The sequence below is a fragment of the Parus major genome, chromosome 21 (assembly GCF_001522545.3).
Source record: "Parus major isolate Abel chromosome 21, Parus_major1.1, whole genome shotgun sequence".
Classification (NCBI taxonomy): Eukaryota; Metazoa; Chordata; class Aves; order Passeriformes; family Paridae; genus Parus; species Parus major.
In genome coordinates this window covers 6,392,565-6,406,624 of record NC_031789.1, presented here as the reverse complement: position 1 = coordinate 6,406,624, position 14,060 = coordinate 6,392,565, and the positions used below count along the sequence as shown (strand labels likewise).

The 14,060-nt window shown below is 60.3% G+C and overlaps 2 protein-coding genes across 2 annotated transcripts in view; both read left to right on the top strand.

The window, feature by feature from the left end:
• Positions 1-7,411, top strand: part of KLHL17 (kelch like family member 17) — a 19,507-nt gene extending 12,096 nt beyond the window's left edge. Inside the window, exons 6-12 of the mRNA XM_019008794.2 lie at positions 285-506; positions 595-739; positions 1,106-1,273; positions 1,561-1,649; positions 2,471-2,544; positions 3,251-3,432; positions 3,919-7,411. Of these exons, the coding sequence (XP_018864339.1) occupies positions 285-506; positions 595-739; positions 1,106-1,273; positions 1,561-1,649; positions 2,471-2,544; positions 3,251-3,432; positions 3,919-4,147 (1,109 nt within the window). The 3' untranslated portion in view covers positions 4,148-7,411. The remainder of the gene's footprint in view (positions 1-284; positions 507-594; positions 740-1,105; positions 1,274-1,560; positions 1,650-2,470; positions 2,545-3,250; positions 3,433-3,918) is intronic.
• Positions 7,412-9,668: 2,257 nt separating this feature from the next.
• Positions 9,669-14,060, top strand: part of PLEKHN1 (pleckstrin homology domain containing N1) — a 27,307-nt gene continuing 22,915 nt past the window's right edge. Inside the window, exons 1-2 of the mRNA XM_015648032.3 lie at positions 9,669-10,326; positions 11,760-11,859. Of these exons, the coding sequence (XP_015503518.1) occupies positions 9,938-10,326; positions 11,760-11,859 (489 nt within the window). The 5' untranslated portion in view covers positions 9,669-9,937. The remainder of the gene's footprint in view (positions 10,327-11,759; positions 11,860-14,060) is intronic.

The following is a 14,060-nucleotide window of genomic DNA, read 5'->3' as shown; positions in this document are numbered from 1 at the left end:
GAGTGCCTGGGCTGGGTGGGCAATGGCTGGAGGAAGCTGCAGGACAGGGCAGGAACAGCAGGTCCCTGTCCCACCACTTCCAGTCCAGTCCTTGCCATGGGATGGGACACCTTCCGCTATCCCAGGGTGCTCCAACCTGGCCTTGAACACTTCTGGGGATGGGGCAACATGTGCCAGGGCCCCACCACCCTCTGAGAAAAGAGTTTCTCCCTGATCTCTGAGCTGAGCGTGTCCCCTTTTAGTTTAGCCCTGTCCCCCTGCCCCGTGTCCCAAGGCTCTGCTGTCCCCCCAGCTCATGAAGTGCGTGCGGCTGCCGCTGCTGAGCCGCGATTTCCTCATGAGCAACGTGGACACGGAGCTGCTGGTGCGGCACCACTCGGAGTGCAAGGACCTGCTCATCGAGGCCCTCAAGTACCACCTGATGCCCGAGCAGAGAGGGGTCCTGAGCAACAGCCGGACGCGGCCGCGGCGCTGCGAGGGGGCCAGCACCGTGCTCTTCGCTGTGGGTAAGGCCCTGCCGCCCCCCAGCCCCAGCCCTGAGCCCGGCCCGGGGTTTTCTGGGCTATGTTTGCTCCCTTTGCCCTCCCCGAGCAGGTGGAGGGAGCCTGTTCGCCATCCACGGCGACTGCGAGGCCTACGACACGCGCACGGACCGCTGGCACATGGTGGCCTCCATGTCCACGCGCAGGGCCCGCGTGGGCGTCGCGGCCATCGGGAACAAGCTCTACGCCGTGGGAGGGTAAGGGGGCACGGCACGGGGCGGGGAGCAGCTGGGGAGGGTGGCAGGGGCTGCTCTGGGAGCACGGATGCTCAGCAGGGCCTCCTGGAGTCAGTGTGATCCGGGATCTCTGCGGTAGCCACGGAAAAGCCCCGTCCCTGCGCTGTGGGAGCTCAGTCTGCCTCCTGAAATGGGGCATTTCCCTCCCGCTTCCCTTCGAATCCCAGACTGGTTTGCGTTGGAGCCTTAAAGCTCATCTCATCCCGCCCCTGGCATGGGCAGGGACACCTTCCACCATCCCAGTTTGCTCCAAACCCCGTCCAACTTGGACGCTTCCAGGGATGGGGCAGCCACAGCTTCTCTGAGCATCCCCCTCTCTCCCTGCAGCTACGATGGCACCTCTGACCTGGCCACAGTGGAGTCCTACGACCCTGTCACCAATTCCTGGCAGCCCGAGGTGTCCATGGGCACCAGGAGGAGCTGCCTGGGTGTGGCAGCCCTTCACGGGCTCCTCTACGCTGCTGGGGGGTACGATGGGGCCTCGTGCCTCAACAGGTAGGGATGGATTGCCCTGCTCCAGCCCTCCCTGCTCCTGCATGTGCTGTCCCTGGAGCTGGGAGCCCTGTTCCTCACCCTTGAGTAGATGTTTTACAGCCCAGCTCCTTCTTCCAGTGGAAAAAACCCCACTTTGTAGCCCTGTGCCCCAACAGAACCCAGCCTGTGTCAGTTCCCTCCGTTTCCCCTGTTTATCCCCAGCTCCCCTGGGAGCTGCCCCTCCAAGAGCTTTGACCTGGGCTTTTCCAGTGTCCCACCTTTTGTCCCTGTGTCCCTGCCTGCTGCAGCGCAGAGAGGTACGACCCCCTGACAGGCACCTGGACCTCCATCGCTGCCATGAGCACCCGGAGACGCTACGTCCGCGTGGCCACGCTAGGTGGGTGCTGCACGGGGGCTGGGGGTCCTGGGCAGGCTCTCCTGCACTGCTGGGGCTTCTTTTGCTGCTCTGCTGCAGTTCCTGCAGCCACATCCTGATGTGCTCCCTGCCTCTGCCCTCCTCAGCCCCCCTAAGAACTGGGATTCATCCCACTCCGGAGGCAGCTCCCGAGGGGATCCACAAATTGTTCCCTTCTAGTTTGGAGCAAGGGGCTGCCTGTGGATGATCCCCTGCCCCTGGAAAGGAAGGGATAGCCTGATCAGTCCTTCACTGATCAAAGGACAGTCCCTTTTAGTGATCCCAGCCCCACTCCCACCCCAGCAGGAGCTGCATCTCCCTGGGGACGCTTCCCGACCGTCCCAGTGTCACCATGCCTGTCCCCTGCCCTGCTCTCTGCTCTCTGCTCTCTGCTCTCTGCTCTCACTGCTGGCTCAGAGCTTCCCTCCCCTCCATCCCCAGCTCCATCTGAGGCTGCCACAGCCCATCCTGGCACTGCCCTGCTCCAGCCTCCTCCTCTAAAAACACCCCGGGGCTCCAGCAGGGAGCACTGGCAGCTCCCTAACCAGGAGGTCAAGAAGCAGCAGGAGAAGGAGCTCTCTGGGAAGCTTTGACAGGAGCTGCCTGATGAATATTTCACCCCACTCCCGCTGGAAGGGGAGGGAGCCGGGCTGGCCGTGCTGGGAGGAGCTGCCTGGGGCAGGGGGGCACAGCCCAGACCGGTGTGGGCACCTCCAGAGTGGCACCTGTGCCATTGTGGGGGCTGTGCTGGCACAGGGACGTGTCCCTAGCTCATCCCTGTGCCCCCCTGGCTGTCTTTGCAGAAGGCAACCTCTATGCAGTCGGGGGCTACGACAGCTCGTCGCACTTAGCCACGGTGGAGAAGTACGAGCCCCAGGTAAATCCAGGAGCTTTGGGTGACTCTTCTGCCTCTCCCCTCTTCAGGAAGGGCCCAACCCACCGTGCATGGCTGTGACATGGAGGGGCATCAGCAGGGACAGAGAGCCAGGGTGCAGCCCTGAGCAGAATGACCCAAAGCTCCTCTGTGGGAGCTCTCCGTGAGGTTTCAGCTCCAGAACCCCCTCTGTCCCCACTGCCTGCAGTTCTGCAGGAGGCAGGGATCCTGTTCCCAGCTCCCAGCTGAGCTCCTGCTGACTGCACAGGGAGGGTGGCAGGCTGGGGACATGCCTTGTGCCCAGGGACACGCAGCTCTGCTCCAGCAGGGTCACTCACTGCAGGAGGATCAAAGAGAAGGCCCTGGAGGCTTTTCATCAGCTGCAAAGCCCCAGCTGCACTCACACAGGTTGGGAATAGATACAGCTCAAGCCCTGTGGCTGGGCTGGCATTCAGCTGGGACACAACTGGTGGCCTGGCAGGGGGGGTCTCTGTGCCCCTGGGGTGGCTCCTGCCTCTCCAGAGGCTGCTGTCCTCTCCTGAGCCAGGCAGGAGATTCCTCCTGGGAGCTGTGGGAGAGCAGGAGGAGAGAAACGAGGTCCCCCTGGAGGGGTTGTCATGTCAGGAGCTGTGTGGTCACAGCAGGACTGACCCGGCAGGGATGTGTGGGAAATGCCCTGTGTGGTGGCTGATGGGTTCCCTGTCCCCAGATCAACACCTGGACCCCCATTGCCAACATGCTGAGCCGCCGGAGCAGCGCGGGCGTGGCCGTGCTCGAGGGGATGCTCTACGTGGCTGGTGGCAATGACGGCACCAGCTGCCTTAACTCCGTGGAGCGCTACAACCCCAAATCCAACACCTGGGAGAGCGTGGCCCCCATGAACATCCGCAGGTAAGAGGGGCTGTGCCCCCTCTGGAGCCTCAGCGGGGATCTCACCTCGCTGAGCCTCGCAAGCCATAAACACGGGCACAGAGAGGGTTTCTAGGGCTTGTGGCTGGCTCACCGCGCTCCTGCCGTGCTGAGAGGGACCGGAGGGTGTGCCAGGAGGGCACGGCAGGGATGTTCTGCACAGGGATTTATCCTCAGCAGTTTGTGTGGCTGTAAAGAAGCAGGGCTTGAGCTGGCTGAGCCCACAGACACACTGCTGGGCTGCGGGAGGAATTACGGCTTGCAGGAGCGAGGATTTCGGGCTCAGAGGGTTCCGTGTTTGATGAGGTTTGGATGAGAGTGTTGGGGTGAAGATCTGTGAGCTCTGCCCATTTGTGCCCCAGGAGTTCACTGCCAGGGGGTGTCTGAGGGGCAGCCTGGGCAGGTCCCCGGGGTGCTGAGCTCTCCCACACTCAGCCTCACCCCACGCTCTCTGCACGGTCCCTCCAGGAGCACCCACGACCTGGTGGCCATGGACGGCTGGCTTTACGCCGTGGGTGGCAACGACGGCAGCTCCAGCCTGAACTCCATCGAGAAGTACAACCCTCGCACCAACAAGTGGGTGGCGGCGTCCTGCATGTTCACCCGCCGGAGCAGCGTGGGGGTGGCCGTGCTGGAGCTCCTCAACTTCCCCCCGCCCTCCTCGCCCACCCTCTCCGTGTCCTCCACGAGCCTTTGACACCGAGCCCGGCCGTGCCTCAGCCCCGGGGGACAGAGGTGGCACCTTCCCGGCCCCGCAGGACAGAGGTGGCACATTCCTGGCCCCAGAGGACAGAGGTGGCACCTGCTCAGCCCCGGGGGACAGAGGTGGCACCCAGCCAGCCCCAGAGGACAGAGGTGGCACTTTCCTGGCCCTGCAGGACAGAAGTGGCACCTTCCTGGCCCCAGAGGACAGAGGTGGCACCTGCTCGGCCCGGGGGGACAGAGGTGGCACCCACCCAGCCCCAGAGGACAGAGGTGGCACCTTCCCGGCCCCGGGAAACAGAGGTGGCACCCACCCAGCCCCAGAGGACAGAGGTGGCACCTTCCCGGCCCCGCAGGACAGAGGTGGCACCTTCCCGGCCCCGCAGGACAGAGGTGGCACCTTCCCGGCCCCGCAGGACAGCCGCTTGCTCTGAGCAGGGAGCACAAATCCCAGCCCAGCCCTTCTGGGGGCTCTCCCCTCTCTGGGGACACCCGTGGGGGCCACCAGGGCCACCAAATGTGCTTCCTCCCTGGAGGGTGAGAAGAGGGGGCTCTCCCCCTGCCAGACTCATCCAGCATCCCCCCAAAAGCTCCTCTGGGCAGGGGGAGCCCGAAGCGTCGCTGCTCTCCGGGATTGCCGCGCTCCAGCCCCGCGGTGGCCCCGGGGGACACGGCCATTCCTGAATGTCACTGTAGCCAAACCAAGCCTGCACTGTTCCGGACTCCGGGGCCGCTGCCCGGCTCCCAGGGTGTCTCTGATGCCTTAAACACAGCAGGAGAAGCAGCCCCGGGCACAGCCCCGCGGGATGGGGAGGCTCAGAGGCGGAGCTGGACGCAGCATCCTGAGCCCTCCGGTGGTGCCCTGGGGCACCGAGAGCCCGGCTCAGCCTCGGCGAGCGCCCGGCGGGGCCGGTGGCCACGGGGACCTCGGTGCCATCGCTGGCCCGGGCAGCAGGGCTGTGCCTCTGCCCCTGGCCCGGCCTGTCTGCTGCTCCCCTCTCTGCAAAGCAGATCCTGCGTTTGTGGAAAGGAATCAGTTCTCGGAGAAAGAACAGCCCAGCCTTCTGAACGAGGAGGATTGCCTGGCATTACTTTTTTGGGTATTAATTTTTTTATTTGCCCTTTTTTTTTTATTTGAACGCTGATATGACTTCATAACCCTTTATTTTTTACTCTGCCCTGGTATTCGCCATCCCCTCTGCTCTCGAGGCAGCAGAAGGGATGCAGTTCCTTTTCTCATTTGTTGAGGAGATGATTGCTGTGCCCTGGGCTCTCTCTGGATGGGTGGGGCGTGTGCGTGTGTGAGATGCCGAAAGCAGCACGGGAGGGACCGTTTCCAATTAGCGGCTCCCTGGCAATGAAGCAACCACTTTAATGAACTAAAGGTTGGATAAATTAGCACTGTAAGGCCTGTCCTAGAGCCAGGGCCCCCGTGGTGTGGTGCTTTCAGGGTGTGCTGTGTGTTTGAGCCCTGAGCTGAGGCACAGATCAGGTGCTCTCCACACCACAGAGGAACGACTCAACCACTGGTACCTCAATTGTGTTCAAATGTAGCATTGCAAATATGCTCCAGCTGTTTGGAACTCATTCCTTTCTCCTTTTCCCCCCACTGCTCGCCAGTTCTCACTCACAGAGCTCACATTTCACTCCTGTGGTACCTGTGGGCCTGAATTTTTAAGTAGCAAGAGATTTCTCCTTTTTTTGGGGGGTAGAAAGAAGAGTTTGAAATGAGACAGGGACTCCCCAACTTGAGATCCTTTTCTTGGCAGTCTGATTTCCCCTTTGGACAGGTGCCTGCAGGTTTTCCAAGCCCACTGGCATCCTTCAGCCCACTCACAGTGCCTCATGTTGTACACCTGGAATTCCCAGCAGCTTCTGGAAACCAGGGCTGCTTCTCCCTCCAGCCTCTCCCCAAGGACAGTCTGAGCTTCCTGGCTTTTGGAACAGGCTCTAAATCTTCTTTTTGTCCCCTTCCCGCTGCCCCAGCGTGTCACAGCTCAGCAGCTCCCGTCTCCCTGTGCTGCAGGGGAGTGTCCAGGCTCTGCAGCTGTCTCCTGGTCCATGTGGACTGCCCCAGGAAGGTCAGAGGAATCTGCTTTGTTCAAAAAATGATGAAATCGGTGAATTCCCTCTGTTTTGTGCGTGTGCCTCCACCCGAGCGAGCTCTCAACCCTTTCCATCCCATTCCTGTGAGCAACATCAGGATTTCTCTTTCCTGCTGGGCTCACAGGGAGGTGTCCCTGGCTCCAGGGTCCCCTTGGGAGGAGGATCAGCCATGGACCGGTGGAAGGGGCTGGAGCTGGGCTTGGCCCGAGGAGCTCAGAAGGAGAGAGGAGCGCAGGGAGAGTGGAGCCCAGGCAGGAGGGGCAGTGCAGGAGCTGCTGAGGGGGAAACAGGGCTGGTTTCAAACAAGGAATGAGGGAGCTGTGCCTTGGGGCAAAACCTGAGGGAGGAGAGAAATGCAGCAGCTGAGGGGAGTTGTGGTGCCACGTGCCCTTGGTGGAATGTTCACACTGCAAATGGTGTGTGAGGCTGTCCTGAGCACCAGGGACGGGGGCACAGCAACTCCTGTCCCCCCTGGCTGGGTCCTGAGCAATATCCCCTGAGCCTGAGGCAGGGAAAGCCGGGAGGAGGGAGCCTCTTGTCTCTGCTGCCCAAACTATGCAGGTGCTCACTGCTTCCCTGTGCCAGAGGGAGGAGGAAGGGAAAGGGCAAAACAATTCCCCAGCATCTTCTGGGGGTCCCGAGCCCCCCGACCCACACTGTGTGGACACGAGGTGTCAGCATCTGCCCTGGGAGATGCCAGGGTGGGATTGCTCCTGGTGCTGCACGTCCCCTGCCGAGGAGGAGGAGGAGGAGAGCTCGGAGGGGACGTGTGTCTGTGTCTGTCTGTCTGTGCGTAGCAACCCTGTCTGAGGGGAGGAGAACAACTCTGTGTGGCTTCCCTGCCAGTTTTAGTTCGTGTTCCTTGTCTGAATTCCCAGCAGAGGAGCGTCCCCGAGCCGGGGGGCTCCGGCCCTGGGGGTTTTTCCAGCAGGGCCAGGCAGGAGCCCCTGCCCTGATTTGGGGGCTGCCTTGGCCTCCCTGCTGGGCACACCTGGTCCAGATCCATGTCCAAGCGTTGTCACTTTGATTTCTCTGTAACTTTATTTATGTGGAACTCTGTTTCTCGGAATTTTTTGCACTACACGGGACTGGGGAGGGGACACAAGCAATAGAAGCCAACGTGTACAATAAAGACATTTTCTTGGATACCGGATCCTGCCCCGTGCATCCTTCACTCTCCCTGCCCTGGCTGCCTCCTGGGGCTGCTCCCTCCTGCTGCTTCCCAGGGCAGGGGAGGGATCTGCTCTGAGCAGCCAGGCTGTGCCAGGGGAGGGTTTGGGATGGAGATCAGGGAAAGGTTCTTCCCTCAGAGGGTGTTGGGCACTGCCCAGGCCCCTCGGGGAAGGGGTCCCAGAGCTCCAGGAGTGTTTGGACAACGCTCTCGGGGACAGGGTGGGGTTGTTGGGGTGTCTGGGCCGGGGCTGGACTCTGGATCCCCTCTGACTTGGGATGACTCTGTGAGCTCTCACCTGCCAGGGTGCTGCTCCAGGCCTGGAGGCATTTGCTCAGAACTGCCCTGCTGGTGGGGGTGTTGGAGGCCAGAGGGGCCCAAACCAGTTTGGAATGCTCTGCTGTGGCACAGCTGAGCTAAAAGCAGCAGCTTTTTGCCCAATGCCAGGCTCAGCTGAGGCTGTTGGGGGCCTGGGTGGGTGTGGGGGGCTTTGTATTCACAGTGGGGATTTTGTCCCCAGTGTGTCACCCTCCCCTGATCCCAGGACAAAGGTGCTGCTGGTGCTGGGCCCCTGTGGGAAAAGCCCAGAGGCTCCAGAGCCAGGCTGATTCACACCTCTGGTGCCACCAAGCCCCGGGTTGGCCTCGCCAGGGCTCCCTGGCAGCTCTCCCTGCGTGGAGCAGAGCAGGAGCCCCGTGCTGCCCCTCCTGCTGCCACCCTCGCTCTGTCCCCGTGGCTGGGGACAGGCCCAGCTGGTGCCATCCTGCTGCCCAGGGAGGGGAATGCTGTGTCCTGCAGGGGCTGAAGGAGCTGCCCTGGGGCCCGAGGGGGAGCTGGAATGCCTGGTCTGGCTTCAGCCCCTCGTGTTCCCTTTCCTGCTGCTCCTGCTTCTGCTTTGCCTCCTATAAATAACTTATAAATAACTGCTGGGCTCTGAAAGCCTTCCCGGAGTCCCGGCACTGCTTCCCTCCAGCTCAGGCTGTCCTGGGAGCAGAACTGTGGCTCCAGGAGAGCTCTGTGCCCTGTGCTGGTGGCAATCCTGTCCCAGCCCCCTGGCCCTGTGACCTGGGGTGTCCCACCAGCAAACAGGACTGTGACAGCAGCAGCAGCTGTGTCCCTGCTGCGAGCAGGAGGTTTTATTTGCAGCACACTGCAGGAACAGCACGTTTGTGGTCACGGCCTGACCGCGTTAGCCACGGATCCAGGAGGAATGGAGCTGTTCCTGCGTGAAGCACAGCTGGGGCTGTTTGCTGCAGTGTCTGAGCTCGGCCAGGAGGTGTTGGGCTGCTGCTTTCCCGTCACAGCCTCATTTCCCAGCTCACACCAGCGAGCCCTGCCATGAAAACCACGGAATTTCTACCGGGGCCCCTCTGGAGGGGTGTCCTGGTGCTTCCCTGGGCTAGGAAGGGTTAATGGTTTTTGGACGGAAAGGGGAGGGGGATAAAGGAGCTGCTTTCAAAGGGCAGAAAAGGGGAGAAATTTTATGGCACATCCGATTTCAGCTGCTCTCTCCTGGCGAGTGCAGCCTGACTGTGCCATCCCTTTTGGGGAATATTTTGTTACTGCGAGGGTAAAACTCAAATGGGAACAGTCCAACACACCCAGTGTGTGTCTGTCAAGCCCAGCTTGATTCCAACAGGAAAATCTCCTCTCAGAGTCCTCCTAAAATAACCTGTAGATTTGTCACATCACATCCTTTATGTTATTTATTATTTATGTCCACTAAATCGGATTTTTTTTTTCAAACGTGCCATCAATTCAGTCGGTTTGACAAGATCTGATTTCCACAGCCCCGTGCTGATTTGTATTAATTATGTTCTCCTCCTGTAATTCTCAAAGTTAATCCAACTCCCTCACAGCTGTTACATCATTTTCCCAGGAATTACTGGCAACTGGCAACCCCATAATTACCGGGGTGGTATTTTACCCGTGGAAACGCTGATATCCCTTTTAAATTATGCAATTTCTTTGCAAATCCATGGTCCTGCAAGACTTTACTGCAACAGCAACCCAAGCCCTTTGTGTTCAGCTCTTTCAAACTTTCTGACCTGAATTCTCTCTATTTTTGGATCCGGAGCATTCAAATTTTGTGTTTACTTCTTAGCAGCCACCCAAAAATGAAAAGGGTTTCTCCTTTCCTATGGCTGGGAATTCTTCCTAATTCCTGGGGTTTGTTTTTTTTTCAGCACAGAAATATTGAGTCTGCATTTACCTTTTGTCACCAACTTCTCCTTTTTATTGTTTGTATTTCCATGCAGCGAGTCACTCACAGCACGGTCAGAAATCTTCACTTCCCTTCCTTTTAAAGCATTTCTCCTACAAATATTCTTTTTATTTTTTTGCTGCTCGTGCTCATCTCATTTTGCTCTTTGCTTCCTCCATCCATTTCCCACCATTCCTAGATTTCGATTAGCGTTCCCATTTCGATGCTTTTTTCCCGCTGCCCATTTATTTTTGTATTTTTAACCCGGCTGGGAGCGGCCTTTGGAACCCCGGAGATTTTTGTTAATGCTTAAACAACCACCGCCGCTTTTATCTCTCTGCAGCCTTATCTCGGCCCGAGCTGCGGCCGAATTCCACTCGGGACAGCGCTCCGGGATGGGTTCCTGTGCGGCCGCAGCTCGGAGCCGCCGGAGCCTCGGGAATTGCGGGCGGCTCGGGGTGAATTCCCTGGGAACAGGTACCGGGCTCGCCCCTCCCAGCCCGCGGGGCGGGAGCGAGGGGCAGGATCGGGCTGTGCCCACACCCACTCGAGTCCCGGCGGGGAGAGAGGAGCGGCCGGGAGCGGTCCCGGAGCGGTCCCGGAGCGGTCCCGACATGGGGAACATCGCCTGTGTCCCGCAGGCTCCCGGCGGCTTCAGGAGCTCCTTCAGGAGGAAACCCTCGCTGAAGAAGGAGTGAGTACCCCCCGTCCGGCTCTGGATCCCCTGCGGCATCTCTCCTGGCGGGGATTTCCTAATTCCCGGTGGTTTCGGGCGTGCTGGCCATTTCCAAACCCCGGGATCAGCCGGCCCCGAGTGCCTGGGATGGAATTCTCGGCCCTCGGGAGAAGCGCCAATGAGTTAATTTTTGTTTGGGTAATTAAGCTCCCTCCGGCGGGACGAGGTGCAGAACACCTGATATTCCCAGATTTCACTTGCGAGTGGTTTTATTCAGAGTGGTGGTGGTGGAAAACAACGCTCCCACTCCTCAGGTTTTGGGGAGAACGCCCCAAATCCCAGCGCTCTGCTGTAGGATTTGTGTTTGTAAACCCGAAGGAAGAGCAGCAGAAAATATCCGGGATTTGGGGGTTTGGGGGTTTGGGGGTTTGGGTGTAGGGCTGGCCAGGGCAGGGCTCAGGGAGCGCGGCCGTGGGTGGCTGTCCCAAAACAGCTCCAGGGAATTCATCTCCCAGCTTTCCCCCTGCTCCCAGCAGCTCAGCCAGAGCTGGGACAGAGCTCCGGAGGGAGCTGGGTGATTCCTCACGGACCTGCCAGCCCCGGCTGTGCTGGCTTTAGTGACAGGGCTGTGCCAAAAATCCCCAAAACTCTGCCAGACTGAGGGGTTTCTGATTAAAAGGAGACCCTGAAGTGTCCCCTTGGTGTCCTGTGCTGCCAGAAATCAGCAGCAAACCTGTGGGAGCCTGAGGAGCTCCTGTGGGGTAAAAGAGGGGGGATCCTTCAGGGAATTTGGGGTAAAAGAGGGGGAATCCCTCAGGGAATTTGGGGTAAAAGAGGGGGAATCCCTCAGGGAATTTGGGGTGAAAGAGGAGGGATCCCTCCGGGAATTTGGGCTCTGGGGGTCTCACATCAGGGCCCTGTGGTGGGACAGCCAAGCCCCAGAGCTCCTCCTGTCCCACTGACCCCCAGCTCCCCACACTCATGGGGATTATCCTGGTTTTCTGCTGGATTCTGAGGATGTCCCAGCACTTCCCAGTGGCTGCCTGGTACTGGTGTGCACGTGGGGAGAAACTGGGAATGGGAGGAACGGGACAGGGAGGCCACCGAGGCAGAAACGAACCCTCTGTGAATATCTGCCCGCGGATCTGTGCGGATCCCTCCCCGTTCCAGGGGCTCTGCAGGAGCTGCCAGGGCCCTGCGCTGCTCTGGGGGCACAGATGAGCCGAGCTGATCATTTGGCTGTAAAAAAGCAGAGAAACCCCAACAAGTGCAGGAAAATCCCATTGCAGTTCTCGCAGGCTTTGTCAGCCCTCGGCCGGGCTGGGATGACTCGAAAGCCCGTGACAAATCGCTTGCTTGGTGCTCTGGCTTCCTTATTTCTGGGCAGGATTCACTGTGCCTCAGCCTGGATCCGTTTCCATGTGTGTTTTGGGTTTTTTTTCCCTCTGTAGACAAAATGGCAAGAAAAAGCTGCCCAGCTTTTTTGGGATAGATGGAGGCCAGGAGAGAGACACGACCACGGACAAAATCCTGCAGTATATTCCAGCAAAGGCAAGTTCCAGCAGCTGCAGCCCCCTCCCCGCTGCTCCAGGGTTTATTCCCACCCACCCCGAGCACAGCCCTTGGGGGGACACTGCTTTGGGCTGGGGGTGGCAGCAGCTCCGTCCCAGGGACACCCCAGCAAGGGATGAGCTCTCCCAGCCCTGAGGGGACCTGGCTCAGCCAGGGGTGGTGCTGGGAGCCAGCAGGGGACAGGGGACATGGGGATGGGGGATTTGGGGACAGGGGGATGTGAGGACATGGGGACAGGAGGATGTGGGGACAGGGAACATGGGGACAGGGGACAGGGGTTTGTGAGGTCAGGGGGACAGGGGGATTTGGGGACAGGGGACAGGGGGATGTGGGGACAGGGGGCATGAGGACAAGGGGACAGGGGGACATGGGGATGTGGGAACATGGGGACAGGGGACAAGGGGACAGGGGGATGTGGTGATGTGGGGACAGGGGGATATGGGGACAGGGGGACATCTCCCCCACACCTTTTGCTCTCGGTTCCTTTGTTTCTGGGCCGCCTGCGAGGGAAGGGAAAAGCCGAGCGAACTTTGGCAGGTGGGGTGATTCATTCCCACGCCGGAATGAGACGGAGCAGGAGCGGATTAGCGAGGAGCCTGGGAAGGGAATCAGGAAGGGCAGGGCTGCCCCAGGCACGGCCCAGCCTTGTGGCCACATGGCCCCGTTCCCAGCGCTGCTCGGGGGAGCAGAGGGGAGCCAGGAGCCCCCGAGGGTCCCGCTGGGTGGGCCAGAGGTGTGGGTGGAATTTTGGGAGCGTTTGGGCTGCGCTGGGTGTTCATCAATCCCGTGCGTGTGGGGAAGGGGAAACTGAGGCACGGCCTCAGCGCCAGGCAGAGGGAATTCCAGGAAAGGCTCCCCGTGGGAATCGGCTGGATCCAAAGGGATCAGGCAGCAAAAACCAGGTCCCAGACGGATCCTGGCCGGTTCCGTGGGGAGCAGGATGAGCCGTCAGTGTTGGTGGATCCTGGGGAAGGGAGATGCTTCACCCGGGAGCTCCCGGGATCTCTCCAGCACGGGAGGAAGGAGCGGGGAGCAGGATTTTGACCTTCACCCTCGCCTGGGGCAGAGGGGATGCAAACTCCCGGCTCGGCCCAGCTCCCTGTGCGGCCTGGAGGAGCCTGGGCTTTGTCCCTGTCCCCAGCCGCGATTTTGGGAGCGGCGGCGGCGGCAGGGCCGGGGTAGAGCGCAGGGAAAAACCTCCCGGGAGCTGCTGGCATCGCCCGGCTCTGAGCACAGACACATCCCGCACCCCGCACCGTTCCCAGGGCTCCCGCTGGCTCCGGGGGAGGCTCCGTGCTGTTCCCATGGAACGGCGGCTCCGGGAGCCCCGGGGCAGCGCTGGGCTCCTCCTGCCGCTGATTCAGCGCTCGCTCGGGAACTCGTTCTACCTGAACGGTGAGAACGTGTCAGGACAGCCGCTCCCCGGCCGGGAACAGCCCTTTCCAGGGATTGGCACCGCTGGGATAACGGGAACCGGGATGGGGCTGGGGGAGACTGCACGGCCCGGCCTGCGGAGAATTCCAGCGGGAGGGAAAACTCCGGCCCCTTTAGCTGGAGGGGCAGCAGATTTCAGGGATGCGATCCCGGTTTTCCATGGCCTTGGAGCTGCTCCTGTGCTCAGCCATTACATCCCTCTCCTCAGCCTCGCTGCCACCCCTCCCAAGCTCGTTTGGGGAGGGAAATATTCCATTTATTCCTTGCCACACCAGCGGCTGTGGAAGCTCTCCCATCCTTCTGGAAGCTCTTTCCCGGTGCTGCTGCTGCCTTCCCAGATTCCGGGAGCCTTGTTCATTTCTGGGAATTGTCCCAGGCAGCAGCAGTGCCCTGGCAGCTGGAGCCTGGTGCTGTTCCTTATCTCCGTGCCCACGATTTTATCACCTCACCCTCTCCCCGCTCCCAGGTGCTGCTGGTGCCCTTATCCGAGCTGTGTTTTGTCACCAGCTGCTCTTTGCTCTGCATTTGTGGCACAAATACCATTTTCCTGCGCTGAGCTGCCCCAGTGAGACCTTTACTGGGCACCCAGGGTGTTCCCTAAGTTCTGTTCCGTAGCTGGGAATTTGGAGGGAGGATTTCAGCAGGAAGGGGTTAACTCGTGTCCTAAAAACAGCAACCCAAATTCAGCGAGGGCCTGGAAGGAGCCCTGTGCTCTGCAGGTGGAAGGGTCCTGACCACTTTGGGCT